This window comes from Lepisma saccharinum, chromosome 20 (genome assembly GCF_977018435.1).
Source record: "Lepisma saccharinum chromosome 20, izLepSacc3.1, whole genome shotgun sequence".
Taxonomy (NCBI): domain Eukaryota; kingdom Metazoa; phylum Arthropoda; class Insecta; order Zygentoma; family Lepismatidae; genus Lepisma; species Lepisma saccharinum.
Window position 1 is genome coordinate 29,535,269 of NC_139248.1, and position 15,050 is coordinate 29,550,318.

General features: G+C 40.1%; 1 protein-coding gene across 5 annotated transcripts in view; it reads right to left on the reverse strand.

Annotated features, from left to right (window-relative positions):
* Positions 1–10,437: 10,437 nt before the first annotated feature.
* Axud1 (AXIN1 up-regulated 1) overlaps positions 10,438–15,050 on the reverse strand; it is a 45,117-nt gene continuing 40,504 nt past the window's right edge. For all 5 annotated transcript variants that reach the window (XM_083142302.1, XM_083142300.1, XM_083142303.1 and 2 more), the window contains one exon: positions 10,438–12,703. In XM_083142302.1, the coding sequence (XP_082998428.1) occupies positions 11,450–12,703 (1,254 nt within the window). In that variant the 3' untranslated portion in view covers positions 10,438–11,449. The remainder of the gene's footprint in view (positions 12,704–15,050) is intronic.

Genomic DNA, 15,050 nt, shown 5'->3' on the forward strand with positions numbered 1-15,050 from the left:
TCACGGACGTTCTGATAATTCCCAGAGCAGCTGCTGTTCTCCCAATCACTTTTTTAAACGGAAGCAAAGGGCCATTATTTTCTCTTTCTTTTTCAAAATAATCTCGCACTGCACATACTAATTCACGAGTCTGGCCACGCAGAGGAATACCACGCCCGACAACTTTTTTTTCTTCCGATTTCGCCGGTGTATTCGCGTTATGCTCATCATCTTTCAGTATAAAAATCACAGATACGAAAAAAAAAAGCACAAACAAACCGCACAATAACGCCGAACTTTTGCTGTCAGGCATACACTTGGCAACGCAGAATACCACGACAATTCCCCCTCGACACGGCAACTGGTCAAAGCCGATTGGTTCAGCGATTCACGTGACCCTCCCTAACTTTCGACAGAAAAGACAAAAATAGAATTTCCAAGTCCATTCTTTCGCTCGCTCTCGCGCTCTCTCTTTCTCTCCCCCTCTCTCGCGCAGGTTCGTAGGAGCGAGTCATCAACTGGGAGCGTTGGCAGCATACAAGCAAAGCTCACGACTCCTGAGGAACTACCACTTGTCATGGCAGTTCCTTTTCGGGAGGCAGTTCACCGGAGCTCGCTCACTCAAGCAGCCATTCAAAGGAACGATCAACTCCTCTCGATGTTGGTTTCGTGCAGCTGAAGTGAGGGGGGGTGGGGGAGGACTTGCTGGAGTTAGCTTGAGTGAAAAGAATTAGAAGAGAGGGAACTCCGTCTACTACTCCACCTACCACAAGAAAACCAGAGCACGTACACAGCAGAAACAAAACAAAACACGGTCGCTCGCTCTCTCGCAGTCATGAGTCATCGACGGAGCTGGAACTGCAGGAGCGGTTGACAACGTACACTCAAAGCTCACGACTCCGAGGAACTACCATAGAGGAACTGCTCGTTCACTCCGAAGGAGCGAGCAGTTCACAGTTCCCAAGAGGGAGTCGTTCAAAAGGAACGACTCGTTCACGAACGACCCATCACTACGTGGGGGTCAACTGCCCTCTACTTGTTGCCCTTAACTAGAAAGGGAAGTAAACTGTCCTTCCTACCCAGTTTTGGAACCCAATCCCCGCCACTGGGTAGATGTTGAGATCTAGAGCAATACCAAGCCAGAGGGGTTTGGACCAATGAACATCTTAAAACTTTTTCACAATTTTATGGTAATTTTGTCTCGAAATGTAGCCTTACAGCCGCTAAATATGGAATCACCCTCCCCCTTGCGAATGCAAACTTCTGGATAACCCCCGTTGTGAGCAACGACCCTTGATTTACCCACTCTCCCGTTAAACATTGCACAAGAATTTAGGGTCATATTCGATCTAAATTTATCCTTAAACCCTCGTAAATACTGACTTTTGGATAAACACCTGAGACGTCCCCTTGGACCAGGCACGTATCCAGAGGGGGGCTCAGGGGGCTCGAGCCCCCTCCGAAATTTTTCGATTTACACTAGATAAAATGAGGTTTTTGGCTTGTGTGTGTGAAATAAAATATTGTGATTATAATTTAAGGAGAAATATAATTATCGAGGAAAGGCGGAGAATGTTCTAGAACCCTGAAGGATAACCCTGTTATTGATAATATTGAATGTAAACTTTTCTTGCTCTTTCGGTGTTGTCACAATGAACTTGAGCATTATTTAAAGATTTGTCAGCATTTGGAAGTTGCACAACAAAGCACTGTTGAAGGTAGCGCCATGAGTCGGGCGATTCGTTGCATTACTACAAAAAAAGTGCGGAACATTCCAATATACAATATGGATATAAATATGCGGATTCAATTTCACAGTTGGTCTGTACAACAGAATAATTCAATATGACTTCACGAGTAAGTGTGACAGTCGATTAGTGATCAGTCAGTATCCATTGACAGTTTTATATGTCAATATATGTAGAGATTCAGGGGGGGGGAGAGGACTAGTGACACATTTTCCTAGAAATTGCTGAAGTCTACCACTATTAGTACAAGTTCGGGTCCAAAGCTGAAGACGTTGCCGACAGTGTAGTGCTGCTAGTTTCGGGCAGGCGCGGTTGGCCCTATAGCGCACAGGATCAGTGAACCCCCAGTAATATACGATAATCACCTCGAGAATGAACAATGTCTTTAAATTTTCACATTATTTCGCTAAAAATTCTACACAATAAGTCATGTATTTGTGCCCGTAACACGGCGAACTCTCTTGCTGAGAAGAAGAAACCGCGAATCGGCCGCCCTGATACAGACCCTCAGTTGAACCCCCACAGGACAGCTCGTGCCATTGTGAAAGCTTCGTGCGGGAGCAGAAGCGCGAGGAGGGTATAGGACAAAATACATGGGAGATGAGATTCCAGAACCTATGTCTCTACCCAACGGTCATGCGCAGTTCGTTCTCTCGCACAAGCCGCGGGACAGGCTCCTTTCTCGCTGCTTCCTCCCTTCCAGTGTTGCTGTGTGCGGTTCAAGTTTGAAGCGCACACATTACATATTCAATCTTCTCTTGTATCATTTTTGCACCGAACTTCTTGGAATAAATGCAAGATTGTGTCAGAGATGGATGAGTGGAAACAAATAGAAGCTGGAATTAGATGCGATGAATTAAAATAAAGGAGATACATTACCAAAATACCTTGTGCATGCATTCAGAGGTTTTTCCTTAAAGGTGGAAACACTTCGGGTTCGCGAAAGAGAAAGAATGGCGCGAAGACGTGACTCGCTGTCGCTCGGTGTCAAAGTCTCAAGTTTTTTAGTTTTTGAAGTGCTTGGATACTTGTTGGAAAGTATTAAGTGATGCTGCGAGTGAAACGAGGGATGGACTTTACCTAGGTTATGTCATTTGATGCAGTGTAGGCGTTGCTGTCCGCGCAGGTAAGAAATGACCGATAGAAATGCACATAATTAACGTAAACAAACTTCCTTGTCCACTGAAAAAAAGCGTGTGCTGGTCGACCAGCCCCAAATTTGAACAAACCTGTCGCGTATAAATGAAAGGGTCTCAGGTTCGATTTCTAGTATGGGCATGCCATTAGTTGCCATTTCCCTTTAACAAATGTAGGACCAGTTCTGATTAGTCAGCATGGACGTCCGGAAGGGGAAAAGGGGGCCGCCCCCCATGGAAATTGAATGTAAACCAAAAATTATATATTACACGCATATAATTTAATTTCAGTCACAGTAATTTTTGGTAATTATTATAAAAGCGTTGCAGTAACTTCAGACTGAAGGAGTGTTTTTTGTTCCTCGTGGGGAAAAAATATATTACTTGCCCCTACTTGAGGACGTCCATGATATTCCAACAAAACTCAACTTTTTTCATAAAGGCACAATTTATTGTAGTTTCAGCCCTAAATTTATTCGCACACCCCTACAACAAAACCTTATACTCCCAGATAAAAAGAATTCTTGACAAAGCTTTTAAACCCTCCCCCATCCTTTTGTTGGGCGAAGGAAGTATATTTTGCGGAAAGTGAATATATGTCACATCACTTCAGTGAACCCCCGGGTAAATAATGCACGAGCCGCGCCTGGTTTCGGGTCATGAGCCGAAGAGATCGAAGGTCTCTAAAGTAAATATTTCAGCAGTAATGGGCAATGGAGCATCATTTTTTTTTAAAAAAAAGTGAGCTACCGAGTCACTCTTGGCTTCGCTTGATCTTTTGCTGTCGCTGTAAAATACTTATATATTCCTTGGTCGCTGTAGAGCAATGGCACGGTATGCCTGGTGGAGTCAGCATTTTCCGCTAAAATTTCTGCATGGCACATCATCATTGAGGGCAACTTAAATGCAGAGGGCTACTTGCTTCTGCTACGGGAGCAGATCTTACCACCCTTACTGTCCGAGGATGGGAGCTATCCTGAATGGTTCCAGCAAGATGGTGCTCCACCGCATTATGGGATGATAGTCCGTCAGTACCAGGATCAACAATTCCCTCACCACTGGATTGGTCGCCGAGGGACTGTGGAATGGCCTGCACGCTCACTCGACCTGACACCATTGGACTTTTACCTCTGGGGACACCTGAAAGCCATGGTGTATGCTACGAAAATCAGGGATCTGGCCCACTTGCGCACACGCATTGTGGATGCCTGTACTGCAATAACTCCTGAGGTTCTTCAGAATGTGGTAAGGTCATGGGAGACACGATTACACGTGTGTGTTGCGCAAGAGGGACGTCATATTGAGCATGTGTTATAACTTTGTGGTATTGTTAACTCTGCAACAATTAAAGTTACGTGAAAACAAATGTCACAGTGGTTTTCCTGGTGAAATTCTAGCCCATTTTGATATGTCGCACGACCCCCTTCCCATTTAAATTTCTGAAGTTGAATTCAAGATGGCGGGCATCAAGATGGCTGGCGACCATGCCTGTGACGTCAATGTGGTTCCCCCTTGGCCTGATAACGATTGGTCATCGCCATTTTCACGTCCCATGCCGCAGTGGCCTTGTACTGGGGGTGTTAAGTGGCTTATTGAGCCACCCTGTATATCCTTTTTCTGTGCTTGTTAATTAAACAGGCAACATCTTACGGTTGGGCATACACAAGAGATGTGCTATGCAGAAATTTTAGCGGAAAATGCTGACTCCACCAGGCATCGTGCCATTGCTCTACAGCGACAGCAAAAGATCAAACGAAGCCAAGGGTGACTCGGTAGCTCGCTTGCCAGAACAAAGAATGGCACGGTATCTCTGAAGAAATTGGAACCTATGCACATCACCCCCTTCCCATTAAAAAATGAGATGAATTCAATATGGCGGACGTCCGCTTGGAACACACCAATGTGGTTCCCTCTAAGCCTAACCTGTTTCTATCATGAGCATATAAATATAATCCATATAGTTATACCCAACCTAACTTCTTTACTTTTTATAGGGGGTGTTAAGGGACTTTTGAATCACCCTGTAGGCCTTTATATGTGACTTTGTCAACATGAGATCAATAATTACACACACACACACATACATTATACATATATGTACATACATAAGGCTCCTGTGGTGCAAGTAGTATATAGGTAAACTCTGATTCTGCCCCACATTTTCTGTGAGTGCTTATTTATACTAAAAATTTGCTCGAATATAAACTGAAAAGTGCAAAATTAATGCACATTTTGAATTTGGATTAAAAAATTTTGGGTGCGTCAGCACTGAGGCTATTTGGCACCCGTCACACTATAAGGGGTCCAGCCCCTTATCATAATAAAAATAAATGCGTATCTGAAAACTAAAATTTCCTTACCTTTGTTAAAAAAGCTGAGGCTAAAAATGGCGCTCAGCACAAAAAGGACAAAACACAAGACGACAGAGAATTACACTGGCCATGGGCCCAGTCGCCAGAGCCTCGTTAGTCTGCAATCCAGGGTGTACTATGTGGAATTCAGGTTGACTATTGGGTGCACTATGTGGAAGGAGCACCCCTTACACCCCAAATGAATGCACATATGTCCAAAATAATGCACATTATATATATCATCTATATATACATATACATACGTATATGCATGTGTGTGTAAAGGTAGGTAGGTAGGTAGAGGGGGGCCTTTGGTAATATTTTGCTGGGGGGTTAAGATTTGTAGATCTGGCACTGCCCAGATCAACTTTGTCATGTTAAAATATTCCTGAAGTACACAGGATTCATCCATAATATTTGTCAGGAAGTGAGTTGAAGTTATAGCGGGAGCCATACGTTTACTGAATTTCGCCATTAGTTCTTTTCCCAAAGATTCTTCCACCAGTCTCTGTTGAAAATTTCTTCCAATACCAATATTGCAAGTCACACTTTGCAATTTGCAATTTTTCCAAAGCTACTGCTATATTTTTCAGGTTCTGTAACATTTCTTCAGTACAACGTTTAATGTGTGTATCCATAACTTTTGATTTTGTGGTTTGGTCAATAAAAAATGTAGGTCTATCTCTTGACATTAAAAAAAAAAACCATTTCTTATGAAGTGGATGGAATGTAGAAAAAAAATACAAGATTTTTTATTTGCTAGGTGACTTGAGTCGCAGTATTAAATTCACGTTGCTATTAACCCTCCGTAACCTGGATGGCAGCACCGAGAAAAGCACTAGCTAAACTATCTACACTATATCCACGATAACATAGAAATGTGCGCACCTTTTTTCTGGCATTCTTTCAGTTGCTTATATGCCTCTGAAGTAACCAAACCCCCTTAAGCAGCCATCAGTACCCAACACGGGAATGTTTCCTACCTTAAATCATAGCATGTCAGCCATGAATTTGGTGGAAATAAGAATAATAAAATGACGGTACGCTGTTCGTAATGTAAATTATTTGTATGCAGAAACCATTGCAGTACCCATACAAAATGTCCGAGTTGTCAAAATAAAGATATTGAAAAGTGACAACATTCGGTTCCTTTTATTTGAATCAGTATGTCTTTTTTACGTATATCTGGTAAAAGTAGGAGACACTGAGAATTTTGGAACAAATGGTTCCTTTCTAAGCCCATATAAGTGTACGATTTCAATTAGTTTTGAAAAATCTTTAAAATATACGTTGAAAATTTTGTGAATGGAGAGTTCATTTTTTAGTTCCTTCATTATATGGCAAAATTTTCATTATTTTTAGAATAATATTTTGGAGCATTTGCTTCAAGAGGCTAAACCTGAAATTCTGTGAGATACTTTCTCTCATTTTTTAAAGTTTATTTCCTTTAACCTTTTGCCGCCCAAGGCCTTTTTCACATGTAAGTCTCTATTGCCCAAGCAGATTTTGAGCAAAATGCAGAGTTTCAATTAAATGAGTGTAGATCGGAGGCTAATTGCCCTAGAAAGATGAGTGATATACCGTTGTACGCGGAATGAACCAGAGATTCAGACTATATGAAATTTTTGCAAATTCGGCGTATATGTGGCGGGGGGGGGGGAGGGGGCTAACTCTCAAAATTCCAAAATTTCGGAAATTTCCCCCCAAGAAAAAAATACATGACAGTGTCGACAAGCACATGGAAATGATCGCTGACATGTAAGGAACACAAAAATATTTGCATTATTATCATATGACCAATGTAACTTGAGTTGTACCTCCAAAAGGAATGGTCGGCACACCACTGATTCAAGCTTCAAAATGCAGCGGTACCTTGAAATGACTATAGCTCAGAAACTAAATGCCCTAGAGATATAAAAGATATACCGTTGTATGCAGAATGAATCACAGATTCAGACAATATATATAATTTATGCACATTCGGCATATACATGGAGGGAGACAGGGGGGAAATCCACTGAAAATACTTTTTTAAAAATGGGGTTTCGCCCCCCTTCCCCACCCACCCGAAAAAAAGGATATGAAAAGTTCAAAATGCACATAGAAATTATCGCTGGCATGTAAGAAACAGAAAAATATTTGCATCATTGTCGTATGACCAATGTAACTTGAGTTGTACCCCCAAAAGGAATGGCCACTGATTCAAGCTTCAAAATGCAGTGGTACCTTGAAATGACTATAGCTCAGAAACTAAATGCCCTAGAGATATGAAAGATATACCGTTGTACGCAGAATGAATCACAGATTCAGACGTTATATAATTTATGCACATTCGGTATACATATGGAGGGGGAAATCCCCTCAAAAATACTTTTCTTAAAAAAAATGGTGTTTCCCCCCCCCAAAAAAATGTCAAAATGCACAAAATGCAAAACTTATGCAAATTTGGTGTATATATGGAGGGGAAAGGGAGAAAACCCCCAAAAATTATTTTAAAAAATTGTCACTTCACCCAAAAAATGTCCTCGCACTTGGGCACAAAATGACACCTACGCACAACATTCACGAACGAAAAGCTAGAGCGCCAATTCTTGCAGCTGCTTGAAATTCTATTTTTAGACAATGCTGGGTAACCCCTGTTGCCACTTGGGCTAAAAAAGAAACAAATGTTTCCTTCAGCGCGCTTCGAAATTCCATTCTCACAACGCAGATTCAACAACCAGTCTTCCCCCTCCCCTGCTTGCACCCCCATGGAAAACTTTCATTTTGACATCGGATACTGATAAACAAGCTTCCTTCGAAAGCACTTAGCAGGAGGGAGTGAAAAGCATTGCTTTAGAACAACAAAGCCGGTCTTCCTTTGTCGGCAAAAAATTGACCTTGAAAAGAGACGCAAAAGAGAAGTCCCTTTTTCCGCCTTTCCCCCTCCATTTTCATGAAGACAAAAAAAAATGCAAAAAAACATTTCTGTTAAATACATGTGTTAGGAACAATATAAAAAAATAAAATCGAAATTCTAGCCAAAAATAGAAAAGTTATAACGTAAAAACCACAACCTTGACACAGCGCCTGATTTTCAGTAAGAGGTAGTGTAATTCAACATCTATTTGAATCAATAATTCATGTAAACAACTTTGGTTTTGATAGGGTGGCATTGAGTGCAGCATGAAGGACATTTGTGCTATTATGAGGACGTGAATGACGGAGGGTTAAATTGGATTCCAGTCAGGAGACCCAGCTTTGATTCCTGGCGTGATGGGTGATATCAGGTTGGAATTTTTCAAGTGATTTCCATGCATAAGTGGCTCTGGGACTCGCCCAGTCTCTCATCACTAGGTATCTGGGGGTAAAGGCAGCCAGAGCACAGTGCTGGTCACATCACCACCACTGTAGCTGATATCAAGAATGTACCCTATGTACCTTGATGGTACAGTGCAATGCACAGGAGATAGCTTTATCTTTTATTAAACTGGATTTGGATTGGTGCAAACAATTTAAAATTAATTCAAACTTTTAATCTGGAAGAATTTAAAAAAATATACTGTAGTCCATAGTTGTTAGATGTCTAAAATTCAATATATGTGTTGTAAAACTTACTTTTTTAAACAATAATTTGGAATGGTGCAAATATAAGGTACTACAAAAAGTTTTACCAGTTTTTCTTCAATATGTAGTTACATAAATGTTACAGCCCTCCACATTTCAACAAAATAATGAAACTAAGACTACCTGCTGTATTAGTATATTTTTAAATACTTAATGTACACTAATAACATTAAAAATTTCAATTTTTTTTAAAAAAAAGTTTAAAAAAAATCAAATGATTTAATCACTGATTAAATTATTCTCAATCCTGATTCATAGAACCGTGCAAAGTTTAGTAGAAATCAGACTGATACTTCTTGAGTAAAAAATAACATTGTATAAAGTGGCAGTGTTGCCAGCTTCGGGACAATGTCCGGATTTTCGCTACTAGTGTTGGCCCTATGGACACTGGATGGACCAAATTTGGAGAGAACGACAAAAGATAGAGAAACCAGTGTGTGACAATTACGAGATGAAATACAGTACTTTAGGAATGCTCTAGCCGAAAGCGTCATTTACAGTGTTTTGTTTATGGGAAATTTCCACACAGCATGCAATGAAATAAACTATTACAATCCTTGTTACTAATTTAAACAAAATTTAAGAACAATTAAGTCACACTCATCTTGTTCATGTTGCTTCTTATCGTTTTCTGTTCAAATTATATTGTACTTTCCCCAAAGCAGTATCGTTTGAAGCAACACATTATCTACTACTTTGGATAAAACAAACCTACCTCACAATCGATGGTAAATTGACCATAATGAACTGCACAATCTTCACGAAAGCACTTAAGGAGCAAGCAATTGCCATAACTCATTTAATGCTTAAACTTGTGTGAATTTCAGAACATATTCCACATTTCACTTAATATTCTGCAGGATATCATAATTGAAAGATACCCACATCTTCTCTGAATGGTGATTGTCCTGTCAGTTTACATGTATACCTTTGAGAGGTTTATCATCAAAATTAAGTTTTTCATGTAGCATTTTTATAGATGTAAAGGTATTTAGTTCATTATGAAATTAAAATAGCCACAAAAGATGCTTTAATCTCTTTACGTGAATTCAACTCGCTACATTTCATTCTCAAGTTTTCAACAGTTCGTAGAACTGTATTTCAGCATATTGCTTGAGAATAATGCACAATGGTATCTTTTGAAAACACTTCTTAATCCCTTAAGTGTGGATGGCGTATACATACGCCCTCAGCATTGTGCTGCTCTAGTGCGGAAAGCGTATATATACATGTCTTATGTTTGTTTCAACTATATTCGATTTACTGTGGCGTATATAGTCACACAGACGTTTGGTGAGATAGTTCTAGCTGTAGTAGAAACAAAAAATAGTAGCAAGAGGGAAAAGACGAAAAAGAAGTAGTGAAATATTAGTTTTGTCTTCTTCTTTTTCCTCTCTTGCTACTATTTTTTGTTTCTACTACAGCTAGAACTATCTCACCGAATGTCTGTGTGACTATATACGCCACAGTAAGCGTATATATACACGCCTTCCACACTACAGCAGCACAATGTGGAGGGCGTATACTGAATTTGACGAAAAGCCTACTTTTTCCAGTAGCGACTTGTTTAACATATTCCACGCTTAAGGGGTTAAAGATTTTATTTATCTTAGGTAGACTAATTGGGATTAAGCCTGTAGTTTAAAATAGGATCTGAACCACTGTGCAATACGTCTCCACCAGGACTTGTTGATTACAACAAAACACTGTCAGGTGTACTTTCCATTAAAGACAATCTGAAATCAATATTCTCCATGGTTATAGTACAGATTCTGTATTGCTGAATGTGTGTGCATTTCTCCATTGTTTAGATACCCAAAGAAAATATAAAATAGTAGTTACAATTTGGAGCCGCTTGGAAATGTTGGCAACTACCTGTCAAAGCAGCATCACATTGCATGTACTATCATACATTTTTTGGTGCATCTGCAGGATTAGATGTAAAAATTTGAAAAGTTTACAAAAAGAAAAAAAAATATTTTCACATTTATTTATTTATTTACAAGCATTGGGATCATTTAACGGGTCAGGAGATATGTTTAAAGGAAGTGTTTAGCATTAGCAGGAAACTAGAGTCTATGAGATTACTTGAAACATCTATACAGAGGAACAATCCAATCTTTAATGGGACATGCTGATAGTCAATGCCAGTCCCATGCTTACTTTTCCTTCCTTGAAGATGTTAGCAAGAATGTGGAGAAAAGTAAGAGAATTTAATTGTTGAACTTTTAGTACTCAAAGTAAGACAATGAATCAAAACTAATTTCTGAAGATGGTACCCTGATTTTAATTTTGCTACCCCCCTCCCCTCATTAGTACAGCACTGCAGTTCATGGTCTTGTCAGTACATAGGATGTATTTTTTTTAATGGAGAATGTAAGTTTAAGAAATCGTTGCACAATAAATATTTACTCCTGTTTTCTCTCCTCACAATTGAATTGAATGGTTTTTGGCTTATACGAAATGGGGGTAATAGAGTACAAATGGTATTGTTTTGCATTAATATAAATGTTGCGTGAGTATTTTCATTCATCTTTTGCAACACCAACATAGGCACAACTCCTACAGCATCTGCACAACATTTATTAAAACAACACACTTACTACAAATCTACAAAGCAATTGTAGCTTTAAGCTGAAACAGTTTCAACCATCGATTTCTTGATGATTTCCCCAAAGTTCTCGTCACATTCCTCCGCTGCGGTTCCATCCGTACTGCTCCCATCAGATGTGCTATTCTGCACTTCGGCATTCACTTCACAAGGTTCGGCCTCTTCAAGAACATCAGTTCCTACACTGGGTGCAGCCAAGTACGCGTATCTGCCTTGCAGCAACTCGGACAACGGTTCTAGATGCACACTTAGGGGACGAACGGTGTGAAGATTTGTATATTTATTGGTCGCGCATGATTTAGAAGTATCACACTCATTGGCTGGTTGTTCACTTTTGGTCTCAGATGAGCTACTACATTCCGGGAATCCCTCGTATGCACGTGGTTCCTGCAACGGGGAATTGTAATCTGCTCTTTCGTGTTCCTTATAGCTTTCTGCCACTACTTCTGATTTTGGAAATTCAGTAAAATTTGAATTATACTGAGGGGCATTAAAACTGGGCGTCTGATTACAGTTTGTTCCAAAACCAAATCCGCTATAATGTGGATATTTTGTTGAATCGTAAATTTCTAGTGTATGCAAAGAGCTTATGTGAGGTTGCTGAATATAATTATTACTATTATTAACATTACTGAACCCTGTTAGAAGTCCTCCTCCGCCCCCACCAGAAAAAGCTCGATCACTTGGGGAAAAGCTGAAACCAAACTGATGTTGATTTGGTTTCCTCGGAACGGGTGAGAAGTGAGTGTGCGCCGGTGGGTCCAAATGGTCGGTCGACACTTCATCACTATTTTCAGAGTAACAGTCTTCTCGGAAAGAATAAAGATCCAACGAATCTTCTCTTGCACGCAAGTCACCTATGCCGAACGACTCGACACCGGAATCCTGACTAGATGAATTACCTACAGAAGTCGCGGCATTCTCTCCATAGTGCATATTAGTAAAGTTTCCCGAATGAACACAAGATTCCACCTCTATTCCCGAGCTGAGGGTGACATCTCTAAGTAGCCCTCCGTTGAATTTTGATTGGAACTGTGGACCTTCCTTGTTTTCACAGTAGGCTGAATTTCCTTTATCCCAGGTCTGGGACGAGCAGCTTGAAGCCTGCTCACGGTCCTGTTGTTCCCGTTCTGCCTGCTTCTTCTCCAGCTCCAGTCTCATTAGAGTGTGGATAAAGTGGGTGCGAACTCTCACTGGGTTAAACTCGATCCGTCCCGTGAGATTGCCGCAACCATCTCTTGTACAACCACAAGGAAAATGCAGTCTATCAACCTGCAATAGAATGAATGAATGAGTTAAAATTTTTTGGTGCATCGGCACATGTGGCCATTTTGCACGCTACACCCTCATCGGAAATCCTTACCTGAGAGTTAAAATTAGGGTGAGAAAGGTTAAAAGTGCATTGTCAATTTTGAGATATAAAAACAATAAATTCTTTTCACAATAAGCCAAAAACACCAGAAATTACTTGCAAGTCAGTATATGGATCAGGTTTTTTATGCCACCTTATTACAACACCAAAGTGCAGCAAATCCTTTCATAACTCATTGCACACAGACATGAGATGACTCTCATGGGCACGTTTTTTGTATCCTCACAGAGAAGCATTACTTAAACATTCATAGTGATTGCTTCATATTTTTCCAACCATTATAAATAAGTGGAGAGAAAGAATTAAGTTGGTTTTACCATCCTCAAGTAATCTTCTTGTAAAGCCATTATACAAGATGGTGATGGACATTCAACTTTTCAGGTATTTATGTTGTCACCAATACTGGTTTTACTTAATTTCAGTGACATGTCTATGTTTACTTTTGTAATAACAATTGAAAAATCTTCGACATAAGGTCTCAAAACAGATTCATCAATACTAACAGCTGAAGAATATCAGCCATAAGCATGGACACATTTGCTCAAATACTTTGATCTTGAGAGCAGTGGCGTATCCTGAAAATTTAACATGGTTTACTGCAACAATTTTTATTTATTGTATAGATTTATTATGCAACCCCTATCTACAGGGTGGCGCACGAAATGTCATACCATTCAATCACCTCATAAAATTTTTAATATCATATATTGAATGTTCAAAACACGTATGCGGGTGAGTTGGTTCATGGAAAATCAGGTCGATGTCAGAAGTCAGTATCGGACTCTATTTTGTTGCGAAACAGCAGTTTGCAAGATGGCGGATAACGGCCAGTTGAGTGTCGAACAGAAGGTGAAAGTTGCAATGTTTTTTGCAGAAACAAAGAGTTTGGTAGCGACACAAAGGCATTTTCGTGCACACTTTGGTACAAGTTGGGCTCCCTGCAAACAGACCATTCGCAGATTGTGCCAACAATTAGAAACCACTGGCTCTGTGTTAGAGAATAATCGACGGTGCCCGTCAAGTGTCCAAACACCTGAGAACATTGAAGCAGTTCGCGTGGCTTTAGCATGAAGTCCAAGCAAATCAACAAGAAGGGCGGCTGCTGAGTTACGAATATCTCGTAGCTCAATCCAAAGGATTCTCCACTCTGATCTTCACTTGTTCCCTTACAAAATTACAGTTGTCCAGAAACTAACGGCAGTGGACAAGGAACGAAGGCATCAGTTTGCTTCGTGGTTAGTGGAAGAAGATCATGTTCTGCACAACACTTGGTTTACAGATGAGGCATACTTTCATTTAAATGGTGTGGTAAATAAGCAAAATGTTCGATTCTGGGCAAGTGAACAGCCTCACAAACTGCATGAACGTGAGAATTATGGAGAAAAAGTGAGTGTGTGGGCAGCAATTTCAACTCGTGGAATCATTGGACCGTTTTTCTTTGACGACACAGTAAACAAAGAACGATACAAGGAAATGTTGGAGAACTCATTTATTCCGCAGCTCTTGGCAACAGGTCTCCATTTACACACTCAGTGGTTCATGCAAGATGGAGCCCGCCCACATACTGCAAACATTGTTCTTGATTTCCTGTATGAGATGTTTAATGTGCGTGTAATGTCTAATCGGTTTCCTGAACGTCACGAAGGTGGGAGATTCTGCCCCCGCATAGCCCGGATATTAATCCTTGTGACTTTTTTTTTGTGGGGTTTCTTGAAAGATAAAGTTTTCGCAAGAAAGCCTGCAGATGTAGTGCAACTCAAGGCCTTTATTGTGCAGTTGTGCCGTGAAATTTCGGAGGACTTGTGCCGGAGGGTTGTAACAAATGTAAAGGTTCGCTTGTAAGAGGTTGTGAACCATAATGGTGGACACATTGAACACATTCTGCACTAAACAAACCTTCCATATTCTGATAATTCACTATGCATTAATTTTGTAATGTTTCGATAATAAATAAATGTGTAATAAACAAAACAAATGGTAAGACATTTCGTGCGCCACCCTGTAGATGAAAACACTAATTCAGGCATGCAAGTGAAACAAAAGCAGGAGTCAGACAACTTCCAATTTTCTGGCAATTTCAATATTTTTCATAAAGTTTCCTTTTCACTGAAAACTGGACCAGATTTTTTCCTCTAAGAGAAATTTTCCTTCATATACCAACACTGCCTCTGCCAAACATTGCGCAGGAAGAAACAAGCAGTATTCTCCAGCTAAAGCTGTTTCCAGCAATGGAACTGACCATGCAGG